At 44.0% G+C, this 12,662-nt stretch overlaps 1 protein-coding gene across 1 annotated transcript; it reads right to left on the reverse strand.

Annotated features, from left to right (window-relative positions):
- Nucleotides 1-508: 508 nt before the first annotated feature.
- LOC120305657 lies at nt 509-8,134 on the reverse strand. The gene is made up of 7 exons (XM_039337839.1): nt 7,896-8,134; nt 6,565-6,591; nt 5,975-6,289; nt 4,646-4,966; nt 4,285-4,401; nt 3,017-3,111; nt 509-986 (listed from the first exon to the last, which is right to left on the reverse strand). The coding sequence occupies exons 1-7, from the start codon at nt 7,918-7,920 to the stop codon at nt 831-833; spliced, it is 1,056 nt and encodes a 351-aa protein (XP_039193773.1). The 5' UTR covers nt 7,921-8,134; the 3' UTR covers nt 509-830.
- Between the last annotated feature and the right edge of the window lie 4,528 nt (nt 8,135-12,662).

The raw sequence follows: 12,662 nt of genomic DNA on the forward strand, positions 1-12,662 counted from the left end.
AACAGAAAAAAAGAATGCAATAAAATAATCCAGAGGAGAGCAGATTTAAAGACTTCTTCACAGAGCTTCAACAAGATTTTGCCATGTTCTTGAGAGACATAAAACAAGGGGCACTTCTTGTGAAGACCAGACAATAAAAGTAGAACATACTGTCCATTTTTTTCCTGGGCGAGTCTGCAAAAATGGTCACATCGACTGTCCTAAGAGGCCTGCAGATCACTGGATCCAAACTGCATCAAGCTGAGCACCTTGAACTGCGGTAATCATGCTGAGGGATAACACACTGTTTATACTGCAGAAATACTTTGTAAAAGTTGCATTCAACCGCAACGTGTTTACCCTGTGGAGAATGGACCTGTATGACTAATTTTTTCCCTCACAACATGAGCAAATGTTTCCTTTGTCTTCAGACACCTCAAAGAGACTACAAAGTTTTGTTTTTTTCTCTCTCTTATATTCAGACCGCTAGCCATACTTGACAATCAACTGTATTTAACAATTGCACTTGTTAAATTGCTCCCCGTTTCTAGCTTTGACACCTTAACCGCTAAACCAAATTGACTTTCTTATTCTCTCTTAAATAGATTCTCTCTCAATCTATTTTGCGGGGTCATTGAAATGGGATGGGAGGACAGAGCAAGGAATGCTATACGTGCACTTTTTTTTTTCCCCTAGCAAATTTGTCTTAGTCACACTCGGCTAGATTAACCACACATTTATACTTTGAACAATGCGCTTCTCTAAAACTGTCTAAGTCCTAAACGCCTTTTGCAAAAACGACGTAAGAAACGTTGTCTGTAAAAGTCATGTATTGTTGCATTTTGATGAAGTCAGCATGCTCTGTGTTTTCTTGCTTTTTGGGGAAAGAGGAGGTCACTGTACAACACCCCCATTTCTTCCTCTGGTGGGAGGTAGTCCTCCATCTCTGGCCCAGGTGAAGATAGAGTGGAGGAGATCTGAAAGACGCTGTAGATGATCTCTGATTCCTGGGGAAAGAAGATGTTGTTCACAGATTAAATGTGTGTGTGGGGTCCCTGGTGCTCTCTGAGCTTGGTTGTTTTCTTGTAGATGTTTCGTAACACAACTAGATAACATCATCAGTGCTAGAAATGCAAGCCCTGCTTCTTTCTAGCAGTTAGGAAGTAACCTAGCTGAGTCATGAAACATCTGCAAGAAGATAATCAAATTCAGAGAACACTGAGGACCACACAGCCGCCCTCCCCCTCCTCTTCCTCCTCCTCCTCCTCCTCCTCCTCCTCCTCCTCCTCCTCTTCCTCCCTTCTAGCACTGATAAAGTTCCCTAGTTGGGTCTGCAAGAAAACCATCAAGCTCAGAGAGCACCAAGGATGCTTCAGACCTCCTCCTCCCTTCTAGCACTGATGATGTTACCTAGCTGGATAATGAAACATCTGCAAGGAAACCACCAAGTTCAGAGAGCACCAAGGACCCCACAGTCCTCCTCCTCCTCCACTTTCTCCTCCTCCTCCTCCTCCTCCTCCTCCTCCTCCTCCTCCTCCCTTTTAGCACTGATGATGTTACCTAGCTGGATAATGAAACATTTGCAAGGAAACCACCAAGTTCAGAGGGCACCAAGGACCCCACAGTCCTCCTCCTCCACTTTCTCCTCCTCCACTTTCTCCTCCTCCTCCTCCTCCTCCTCCTCCTCCTCCTCCTCCTCCTCCTCCTCCCTTTTAGCACTGATGATGTTACCTAGCTGGATAATGAAACATCTGCAAGAAAACCACCAAGTTCAGAGAGCACCAAGGACCCCACAGACCTCCTCCTCCTCTTTCTCGTCCTCTTTCTCCTCCTCCTCCTCCTCCTCCTCCTCCTCCTCCTCCTCCTCCTCCTCCTCCCTTTTAGCACTGATGATGTTACCTAGCTGGATAATGAAACATTTGCAAGGAAACCACCAAGTTCAGAGAGCACCAAGGACCCCACAGTCCTCCTCCTCCGCTCTACAAACCCCACTCGTTTCTAGCACTGATGATGTTTACCTAGCTGGATCATGAAACATCAAAGAGAAAAGGAAAGAGCCACGCTCAGAGAGCACTGAGGACCCCACCGTTTGAGCCTGAATTATTAATTTTTTTTGTATCCCAGGAACTCATTGAGAGCAAGGCATTTTCCCGTAATTTTAGAGCATCCTTAAAAAAAGAAATGAATTTGACTTTTTCTGGGACAACCTTATTTAAACAAAGATTCAGAGGTATTAAATCTCATAAAAGCTTGGAACGAGGCCGGAGAAATCAAGAAACCCAGAAGAACTGTCCACACGGGTCAAAACCTTTTCTACTAATACCCCAGAGAGCAACAGCAATAGGACTTAAGACTTATATACCGCTTCATAGTCGGTCCTCTCGAAGCAATTTACAGTGTCAGCCTCTTGTCCCCCCAACAATCTGGGTCCTGAGCTCGGAAGGATGGAAGGCTGAGTCAACCTTAAGCCAGTTAGGATCGAACTGCTGGCAGTGGGCACAATTTGCCTGCAATACTCCATTCTAACCACTGGGAGGAAGGGAGGGAGGGACGGAGGGAGGGAGGAAGGGAGGACAGTATCAATAGGACCTATATAATGCCTCACAATGCTTTTACAGCCCTCTCTAAGCAGTTTACAGAGTCACCCCCCCCCCAACAATTTGGGTCCTCATTTTAACGACCTCAGAAGGATGGAAAGCTGAGGAGTCCACCTTGAGCCGGTTAGGATCGAACTCCTGGCAGTCGGCAGAGTCAGTCTGCAATGCTGCCTTCTAGCCACTGCGCCACCCTGGCTCATAAAAAAAAAATGCAGGAAAGGCTTCCGTAAGACAGATTCTAGCTGAACTTGAAGGTGAGAGTTAACATTCTGCGGCCTACTAACACCACGTTGCCCCGACCGAGGCATTATAAAGACTGTTCTCATCCCTCGTATTTTTCCACAAGCAACGGCTGAGATCAAAAGAAGAGATTCTGTGAACTTTCCACTTCTTCCCAGCATGGACTGAATTAAAGCATGTATGAATCTCACAAAGGCTACCTTGACAGGGGCCGCAGTGGCTTGACGACGCGGCGTCCCATGGTCCCCTTTTTCTGCTTCGTTTTCCTTGGCTTTCAGTCTTTCCGAGGATGGTACTTATCAAGACAGCAATAGAAAGAGAAAGTAAAAAGAGACAAGATGAAGATGAAGGGCTGAGGCTTCGCCCCCTATTTCCTGCCCCACCGTCGCAAACCCAGCACCCATGGAAAAATCCCTCAGTCAAGGTCTCCATCCACAAGGACAATCACCACCTCTGACTCCAGGAAAGAGGTCCGTCAAACCGACTCTCTTATTCTCTCTTACATATTTTCCAAAGCACCAGGAGACAGAAAAAGAAGCAACGCATGGAAACTAATCGAGGAGAGAAGCAACCTGGAACTAAGGAGAAACTTCCTAACGGCGAGGACAATTAACCAGTGGAACAGCTTGCCACCAGAAGTTATGGGTGCTCCATCACTGGAGGTTTTTAAGAAGAGACTGGACAGCCATTTGTCTGAAATGGTCTAGGGTTTCCTGCTTGAGCCAGGGGTTGGACTAGAGGACCTCCAAGGTCCCTTCCAGCTCTATTCTGATTGATTGATTGATTGATTGATTGATTGATTGATTGAAACCGTTCTAAGGTTTCCTGCTTGAGCAGGGGGTTGGACTAAAGCAGGGCTTTAGATTAGATAGATAGATAGATAGATAGATAGATAGATAGATAGATAGATGATAGATAGAGATAGATGATGGATAGATAGATGATAGATGATATAGATAGATAGATAGATAGATAGATAGATAGATAGATAGATAGATAGATAGATGGATGGATGGATGGATGGATGGATGGATGGATGGATGGACAGACAGACAGACAGACAGACAGACAGACAGACAGACAGACAGATAGATAGATAGATAGATAGATAGATAGATAGATAGATGATAGATAGATGAGATAGATAGATAGATAGATAGATAGATAGATAGATAGATAGATAGATAGATAGATAGATAGATAGATAGATAGAATCTTTATTGTCATTTTTTACTGTGGGCACAATGGCACCCATTAAAAATGAAATTTAGTTGCTTTCCCTCAGAGTGTACACACACATGACACACATTTAAACATGCTATATACAACGTATGTATAGACCTATGCCCTGACATATAAGTAACATTTAATCACTATCCACCTTGAATACATAACGGGAGGAAGAAGCTTGAGAGTTCACAAGGTTAATATTTAGCTAAGACATATATGCCCGGATTATTTCACTTACTGTTCTTATTCTGCTTCTTCTTCTTCCAGCCATAAAAGGCAACTGGAAACAGCAGGATTATCAAAGAAATCGCTATCCAGGAATACCTCCACACAGGGTCTGGATCTTTGGTCCAGACTGGTTCAACCAATGAAGAAAAAGGATGATTTAGTATTTCCTGAAAGAACATCTTAGCCTGCTCTGTTCTTTGGGGTTTAGATCCTATTAAATCTGCAATTGAAACAGACACTGTCTCGTGCCAAGCTCACTTCTGGATTTTGCTTGAACTTCTCAGTGGAGTTTACTCAGGAATCCCGTGGAATGTCTCTGCCCTTTTCCCAGATCCTACCTAGTTTAACCTTAGTGGTGGGATCTGACTCGCCTGTTATGTTCAGCCCCTGGCTCCAAGAAGACATGAGCCATCGGTTGCTTCTCTTTTCTGCATAACGGCAAGCAAATTCCCCCCTGTGGGTGGAATGGTCACTCAGGATTCTCAGAGAGCCACTTTGAAGAAGATCTGCAGGTTCGCTGGAGCCCTTCTGAAGACATTCCTGGCTGGAGGTGATCTCCACCCCATCTTTGTAGAAATGGAACTTCTTCTCCCTGATGCCTCCTTCAACCGAGCAGAGGAGGATCAGACAGTCACCTTCCTTCATGGTCTGGGTCAAAGGATCGAATTTAAACCGTGGGGGAGGAGGGGTATCTGCAAGAAAGATTGACAATGGTAAGGAGACCACCCAGAGACCTCATGAGTGATGAAGCAATGAAGAGTTCTTGCTTCCTTCCTCTTTAAACCAGAAGCCACCTCGTGGTCCAGCATCTGTAAAGAGAATTTGGCTGATGAAAATGGTTTTAGGTCGTCCAATTTATGCTAAGCAGTTTCTTTTCTGGATCAGAGGAGAAAAATTGGGTTTAGGGATAGGCTTCGAGTGAAAATAATAACAAGCTTTTCAGAAGGGTTGCATCAGTCTTGGATCAAGAAATAAAAATTCCTTCTTCCCTTTCTTGATGGACATCCAATCCTTTGTCTGCCAGAACCCACAATACTCAGCTTCGTTTTATACTGCTTTGCATATAATTTGCTATATACTGTTTTGGTAAGGCCACACTTGGAATCCTGCATCCAGTTTTGGTCCCCACAGTAGAAAAAAGATGTTGAGTTTCTAGAAAGAGTGCAGAGAAGAGCAACAAAGATGATCAGGCTAAAACATATAAGGAACGGTTGCTGGAATTGGGCATGTCTAGTTTAATGAAGAGAAAGACGAGGGGGGACAGGATAGCAGTCTTCCAGTATCTCTGGGGCCGCCCCAAAGAAGAGGGAGTCAAGCTATTCTCCAAAGCACCTGAAGGCAGGACAAGAAGCAATAGAGGGAAACTAATCAAGGGAGAGAAGCAACCTGGAACTAAGGAGAAACTTCCTGACAGTTAGAACAATTAACCAGTGGAATAACCTGCTTCCAGAAGTTGTGAATGCTCCATCGCTGGAGGTTTTTAAGAAGAGATTAGACAGCCATTTGTAGGGTTTCCTGCCTGAGCAGGGGGTTGGACTAGAAGAGCTCCGATATGTCCAATCCAGCTCTGTTATTTTATTATTCAGTTTATTCTGTTTCTCGGGTGATCGGTTAAGTAATGGCCCATTTCTCACGTTATTTTCAATTCTGAAACCTGAGCCTTGTGACAATGAACTCTAGCAATAAGGGAACTCTCTTACCAACAACCAAAATCTCCCTGGAACTACTAAAAGGAGAAGAATAGAATTTTGTTAAATTGAGGGATTTTGAACTGCAATTGCAAATAAGCTTCTTGGTTCCATTCAGATGTGAGATGTTGATATTCCATGTATTTTCTTGATGAGTTTTGTTGAGGATGGAAGAACCTGATTCATTTTTACAATGGAAAACGAAAATAAGTGGCTGATATCTGTCTGGAACGGAACATATCAAGGTCATCCGCTCTCCTCGAGTAAAGATGCTGTGTGGAGGAGACAAGGAGAGTCTCGTAGTTGGAGATGAATCTGTCCACGAACCTGTGAAGGAGATAAAAACCACTTAGGCCTTATTTTTTCATCCTCTCTTGTCAGCTAGATAGGGGTTAGATAAGGGTCAATAGCACTCAAGGGAGATTGGACTTAGTTTGCTTGTAGCTATGTAGGATTTCTAGGCTGATATCCTTTTTAACTCCCCCTCCAGATTCTGCCATTCTTTCTCCTGCTTCTCCTACTCTCTCTCCTTCACAAGAAGCAACAATCAAAGTCCACGTTTGTGTGGCCAGAGAAAAACTCTACACAAGTCTCGGTCTTACCTGCTCCCAGGTTCACCCACAAAAGAACTGAAAGAGAAAAGAAACAAAAGTGGCTTAAACAGAACACACAGACACACATACAAAAAAAACCCTCAAAACCTTATTATTATTATTATTATTATTATTATTATTATTATTATTATTATTATTATTATTATTATTATTATCATCTCTGTGCAAAACTGGCAGTTTCCATTTCTGTAATGGGGCTTCCCGGAATGTAGACGAGAGAAGCTGAAGAAAAGCAAGAAAAGCAAAATGGAGGACTGAATACGGGACTAAAACCCAGTCTATTTAGAGGGAAAAGAAGATTGATTTTACATTTCGTATAAACGGGACCCTTTTTAAAAGAAACATCCTGACTTCAGGATGGAGATAAAAAAAATATCTTGATTACCCATGGATTAAATTCACGTAAATTAAATCGGTCTCTTTGAACCAAAGGTGCTTTTGTTTCCAGGAGGCAACTGGACTCTCTTGTTTTTCTTTGAAGATGTTTCACTTCTCCTCCAAGAATAGTGCGAGAGGATGAATGGATTTCCAGAAAATATTGCAGACTACAGGAACCATTGGTGCTTCAGTTTCATGACCCAAACTAGGTAACATCATCACTGCATCAGGACTAGCACCGATGATGTTACCTTTTTTCGGTAATAAAACCCCTGCAAGAAAACCACAAGCTCAGAGAGCAGCCAGGATCCCTCGTTTCCATCCTGAGCTGCAAATATTCTCCTTTATAGATAGAATTCAGCTTGATATAACAGGAGGCTGTTAGTGGTGAAAGGAAACCAGCCCCCCAAAGACACAATGGCTGGGAACCATCAAAGCTGACCAGCCAGAGCATAGAAGAACTCAAGGAAGCAGTGCAAGATCGGAAGAGGTGGAGAGACCTGGCCAACAGAATCACACAGAGTCAGACATAACCACATGCATATACATCTTGAGCATCATTGTAAAAGAAAAACAAGAAAAACAAAATGGAGGACTGAGAGAGGAGAGACCTGGCCAACAGAATCACACAGAGCCAGACACGACCAAATGCATACTTCATGAGCATCACTGGAACAGAAAGCAACAGAAATTTGTCATCAAGATAAATTTCCTTGCTTGCAAAAGGGCTGCACTCCACAATACTTTCCTATGTGACATTTTGTGACTGGTAGCTAGGAGGACATTGATCCATTCCAAACAATAACTCTGGAGGAAGAAGGAAGTGCTGAATTTTTGAGATAGAAGAAGAAGAAGGAGGAGGAAAAGGAGAAGGAGATCTTGAGCACAGGGAAAGAAGAATAATTAGATTTAGAAGGAGGAAGAAGAAGGAGGTCCCAAACCTGTTATCCAAGTGATGGTCTCCATCTTCAGGATTCCTGGGAAGGAGATGTTGTTGGTCTCTGTCGCTCTCTTCTTCCTTCCCCAGAGAGATGAAGAGCTGCAACTTCTCTCGAGTCAGTCCTCCAACTCAACGGCCAAGGGAGGAACTGCGTCATCCCCACCGAGGACATCACACCCACGCCCTCCCAGCCCAGGACGCAGCTCGGCCCCCCGGCCTCCTTCACCACACCAAAGCCTTTCTCTCTGCAGCAGAGAACTTCCCCCATCCGCCTGAGCTCTCTTGCGCCCAAAGAGAATGAAAAATAGAATAAAACAAATGAAATCAAATAAAAATAGCCATCCGGTGAGGTGGAGGTGTGAAAGCCAAGAAGCCATGTTCTTCTGCTCTTTTGCAAGGTCTGACACCCCACCCCACCTCTCTGGGTGTCTGACCTGATCAGCTGCGTTGCTCGTCCTAAGCCACGTATTTCCCGTAGCGGAGCCACAGACAGACAGAATAAAGCAAATGAAAATCCGTTAATTAGAAAAAATTTTAGTTCTGATACATAGCAGTTCCCCTAAAACACTTCTCAAAATCATGGCTTGTGTCTAAAATGCCAGAACGATTATCCTAGTTGTTTTTTCAATTTGTAACATTTTATTAGATTATAAAGTAAAATACAAAAATACAAAAAGAAAGAGCAGGATACAGTGCGGAGGGACAAGGAAGAGAAAAGTAAGGAGGAGAAGGGAAAAAGAAAAAAAGAGGCATTGACTTCGGATTTCCTCTATTGCCGTAGAATGAAGCATTAATGATGAACCTTCATTATTTACTTTTCCAAAGTGGGGTAAACCCAACGGTCGTAAATGTGGAAAACAGTCATAAGTCAACCTCAACCTCTTTTTTTGTGATATGGTGACCAGAATTGGCTGTGGTATTCTAGGTGTGGTCTTACTAGGGCTTTACAAAGCGGTAATAGGACTTCTTGTGATCTTGATTCTATGCCTCTGTTTATACCACCCAGGATTTCAGAGACTTGACCAAGAAAGACACATTTTGCTACAATCACGGATGATTTTTCTGCCTTCCTTTGGGTTGAAACACAATGTCACTATACAATATCCCCTCTTCTTCCCATTGTGTAGGACGGTTCTTCCTTGTTGGTCCAGGAGGAGACGGAGCGAAGGAGTCCCGGAGGCAGCTGTACGTGACCTCGGAGTGCTGGGGAAAGTGAGGGAATGAGAAGACATTGCTCAGTCTGCCTGCAGGCGAGGAACCCATTGAGAACATGGGATTTAGTAATAGTAATAGTAGTAAAGTTGGAAGGACCTTGGAGGTCATCTAGTCCAACCCCCTGCTCAGGCAGGAAACTCTGCACCATTTCGGACAAATGGCTGTCCAGTCTCTTCTTAAAAACTTCCAGTGTTGGAGCATTTACTGCTTCTGGAGGTAGGCTGTTTCTCCGCCATTTGTCAGCATTTTTAGAAATAAATTACCTTGACCCATCTGTTACAGCCTAGAAAGATTGCCAGTCGTGACCGATTCTGAGATGCTCCTGAGAAACCTACAGGGCCCATCCCCTAAAACTTTGCATCCAGTACTTGATTAGAGGAATCTTCAACGGCTTTTAAAAAAATATTTTTGAAATATTTCTTTTTGTTTGTGTGGGCTTCAAGGCCCTTCAATTTCTTGGCCAACACACGATTTGTGAAACTGGAGGCCATGAAAAGAATTATTCTACTTCCCCATTTTTAAAGGAAAGATCTAGTACTTCAAAAACTCCTAAATTCTGTTTTTGAAACCCAGCAGACCAAGAAACGTAGATCAGATGTTCAGAGAGATCAAGACAAATGGATTTATGGAAAGTATATTTTGCCTGAAGGGAAGAATTAAACTTCAGAAGTTCTAAATCCTATCTGCTTCGTTCCTGTTTCATCATGAAAGTTGGGTGACTCCAGAGGACACCATCAATAGTGGGAAGAAAACTGGGTTTCCCTCACCAATGTAAACAGACCTTCCCTGCAGACACTGATTAAGGTCACCCATGAATCCCACTAGCTACCTTGACAGGTGTGAGTGTAGCTGCTGTTGCTGCTTGAGGCTCCATCACTGCAAGATCATTTCCATCCTCCTTCTTTTTTGGAAGCTGAGAGTGTTCCTGGGATGGTGATGCTTCCAAGGCAGGAATGAAAATAAAAAGGAAGATGAAATTGCTTCTTTCTATCACCCTCATCTATTGCGTTCTCCTCCCTCTCACCTCCTGGCCTGGCTCTCCTTTCATGCCTCCCCATAGGATCTCTCTGTCCACAGTTGCAACCCACAATGAGAAACCTCTGACTCCAGGTAAGGATCCCTTGAACCTCAATCACATCACTTACTGCTCTTTTTTTTCCAGCAATAAAAGGCAAAGGGAACCAGCAGGATTACAAGAAGCATCGCCATCCAGGAATATCTCCAAATAGGATATGAATCTTGGGCAAAAACTGGTTTGAGTAACAAAGAAGAAGGATGACTTAGTATTTCTTGCAGAACATCTTAAACTGCCCTGTTCTTCAAAGTTTAGATTCTGTTAAATCGACAAATGAAACACCCCCTCCTTTTTTTTATCAAGCTCGGTTCCCGATTTTTCATGGACTTCCCTGTGGAGCTAGTTAACAATCCCAGAAAAGCCATTTGCCTTTCTCCAGGTCTTTCTTTGTGTTTCCTCGTCTAGCCTATGACGGTAGTCTCAAGATTTAACCACATCCAACATTCCCCTATCTGGCTCACCTGTCATGTTTATCCCCTGGCTCCAAGAAGACATGAGCCATCGGTTGCTTCTCCTTTCTTCATAACTGCAAGCAAATTCCCCACTGTGATTGAACGATGCATATAGGATTCTCAAAGAGACTCTTTGAACATGATCTGTGGGTTCACTGGAGCGTTCCAGAAGACCTTCTTCCCTGGGGGTGATCTCCATCCCATCCTTGTAGAAATGGAAGATCTTCTCTGCATTGCCTCCTTCCACTGAGCAGAGGAAAACCAATGGGTCACCTTCCTTCACCTTCTGGGACAACGGATCCACCTTCAGCAGCGGGGAAGGAAGTTCACCTGCAAGAAAGGTGCACAAGGAAGATATTAATGTCTCCATTAAAGCAGGGGAGTCGTCACAACCAAAATATTCCATTTCGGAGATATTTTTCCCATTGAAGGAAAGTCCTCCTGACCATTTTCTTAGAGGAGGCGTTATTTATTTAATGGCGGGTCTGCTTGTTTGGTTCACTGGATTGATTTTTTGAAAGCTTTATTGTGCATTTCCATAGGTTGAGTATTAAAACTGCCTTTGATGTGAATATTTCCGGGCAATGAGAATCCATCTTACCAACAACTGAGAAGACTAGATGGTTACTTTCAGGAGAAGAAGACCATCCCCCAGATGATTCCCTGATCTTGCATTTACATATAATCTTTATTTGGTAAGGGGTCAGATTTTCAGTCCTGAAATTGAAGGTATTGTTAGGGAGATAGTAAGCATCCCTTATTAGCTTGGATTGATCTCTACAGTAGAATAAGAATATATGGGATCCCCTCAGGACTCTGTGACGCGACTCCATCAGGGAGGGAGCAATTCAAGGGAATCTCTTCTCCTTTAATAATAAAGTTGTATGGAAGAGACGAGGACAGCCTGGGGGCTGATCGAGATGAATCTGTCTGTGAACCTGAGGAAAGAAAGAGAAGACATTGAGACTTTCCTTCTGATCTCCTCCTGGAATGAAAGCTCTACACCAGAACATCCACCCCGATTCCCAGAATGGCTCCCATCCATAATCTGCTCTGAGAATCCTTGACCCACTGCTTCCTCTTGCAAGGACAGGAGTTGGACAAAAAGGGACCGACGCTTCAAATGAAAGATTCTCCTACCCTTCATGGCTTGGATGAAGGGCCATCCGAGATTTCATCCCTCCCTGATCTTTTAGGACTGTCTTCCTTTCTGCTCTCTTTGCTTTGTAGACCACAGGTCCCCACCCTTTCTGGGTTGGTGGCCCAGAAGGAAAGGGAGGAGCAAGGAAATTTGTGTGTGCAAGTGCAAAAAGGGCTGCTAGTGCCTGCACGAATGTGCAAATGCGGCTACTAGCAGCTGTGCGGCGGCGCTAACACCCACACGCATGTACAAATGGGGCCTCCAGTGCCTATGTGACTGCTAGCACCAGTGGGGGGAGAGTGTGCTTTCACATGTGCAAACACCGGCCAGTTATCCCCATAGCCCGGTGACCAGTAGGCTACGGACCAGTAGTGTGCTGTGGCTCACAGGTTGGGGACCCCTGTTGTAGACACCTCTCCATTTGATTGGCTCAAAGTCACTCAGCCAGTTTCCATGGACTAGAACTCATTGTCTCCCCCTTGCCAGCCTGATACCTTAACCATTAGGCCAGACTGGCTCTCTGGCAATGGGACTTTGCCCACATCGAAGCAAAAAGAAGGTAAGAAAATGAGGGGATAAGGTTCCCTTTTGCATTTATGATTTTCTTTGGGCGTTATAGTATTTTGTGTCAGTCGCAAAAGACTAATCCACAGGTGAACGTCCAATTCAGTTCATTTATTGCTAAAAGCCTGTGCATAGGAATCTTGACAGCTAGATAAGGGTTGGATAAGGGTCAATTGCACTCAAGGGAGATTGGGCTGAGTTTGCTTGTGGCTACGTAGGGTTTTTAGGCTGATAACCTTTTTAACTCCCCCTTCAGATTCTGCCCTTCCTTCTCCTACTTCTCCTACTCTCTCTCTTTCAGAAGAAGCAACAATCACAATC

This window comes from Crotalus tigris, unplaced genomic scaffold (genome assembly GCF_016545835.1).
Source record: "Crotalus tigris isolate CLP2741 ecotype Arizona unplaced genomic scaffold, ASM1654583v1 scf7180000017690.20705106771:4171800, whole genome shotgun sequence".
In the NCBI taxonomy this organism is placed as follows: domain Eukaryota; kingdom Metazoa; phylum Chordata; class Lepidosauria; order Squamata; family Viperidae; genus Crotalus; species Crotalus tigris.

Excerpts from the sequence above, each read along its gene's own strand:
- LOC120305657 (XM_039337839.1), bottom strand. The coding sequence starts at position 7,920 with ATGGAGACCATCACTTGGATAACAG. Across the intron at positions 4,402-4,645 it reads CCAGGGGCTGAACATAACAG|TCTGGACCAAAGATCCAGAC; the intron begins GCGAGTCAGATC and ends TGGTTGAACCAG. Across the intron at positions 3,112-4,284 it reads GAAGAAGCAGAATAAGAACA|TACCATCCTCGGAAAGACTG; the intron begins GTAAGTGAAATA and ends TGTCTTGATAAG.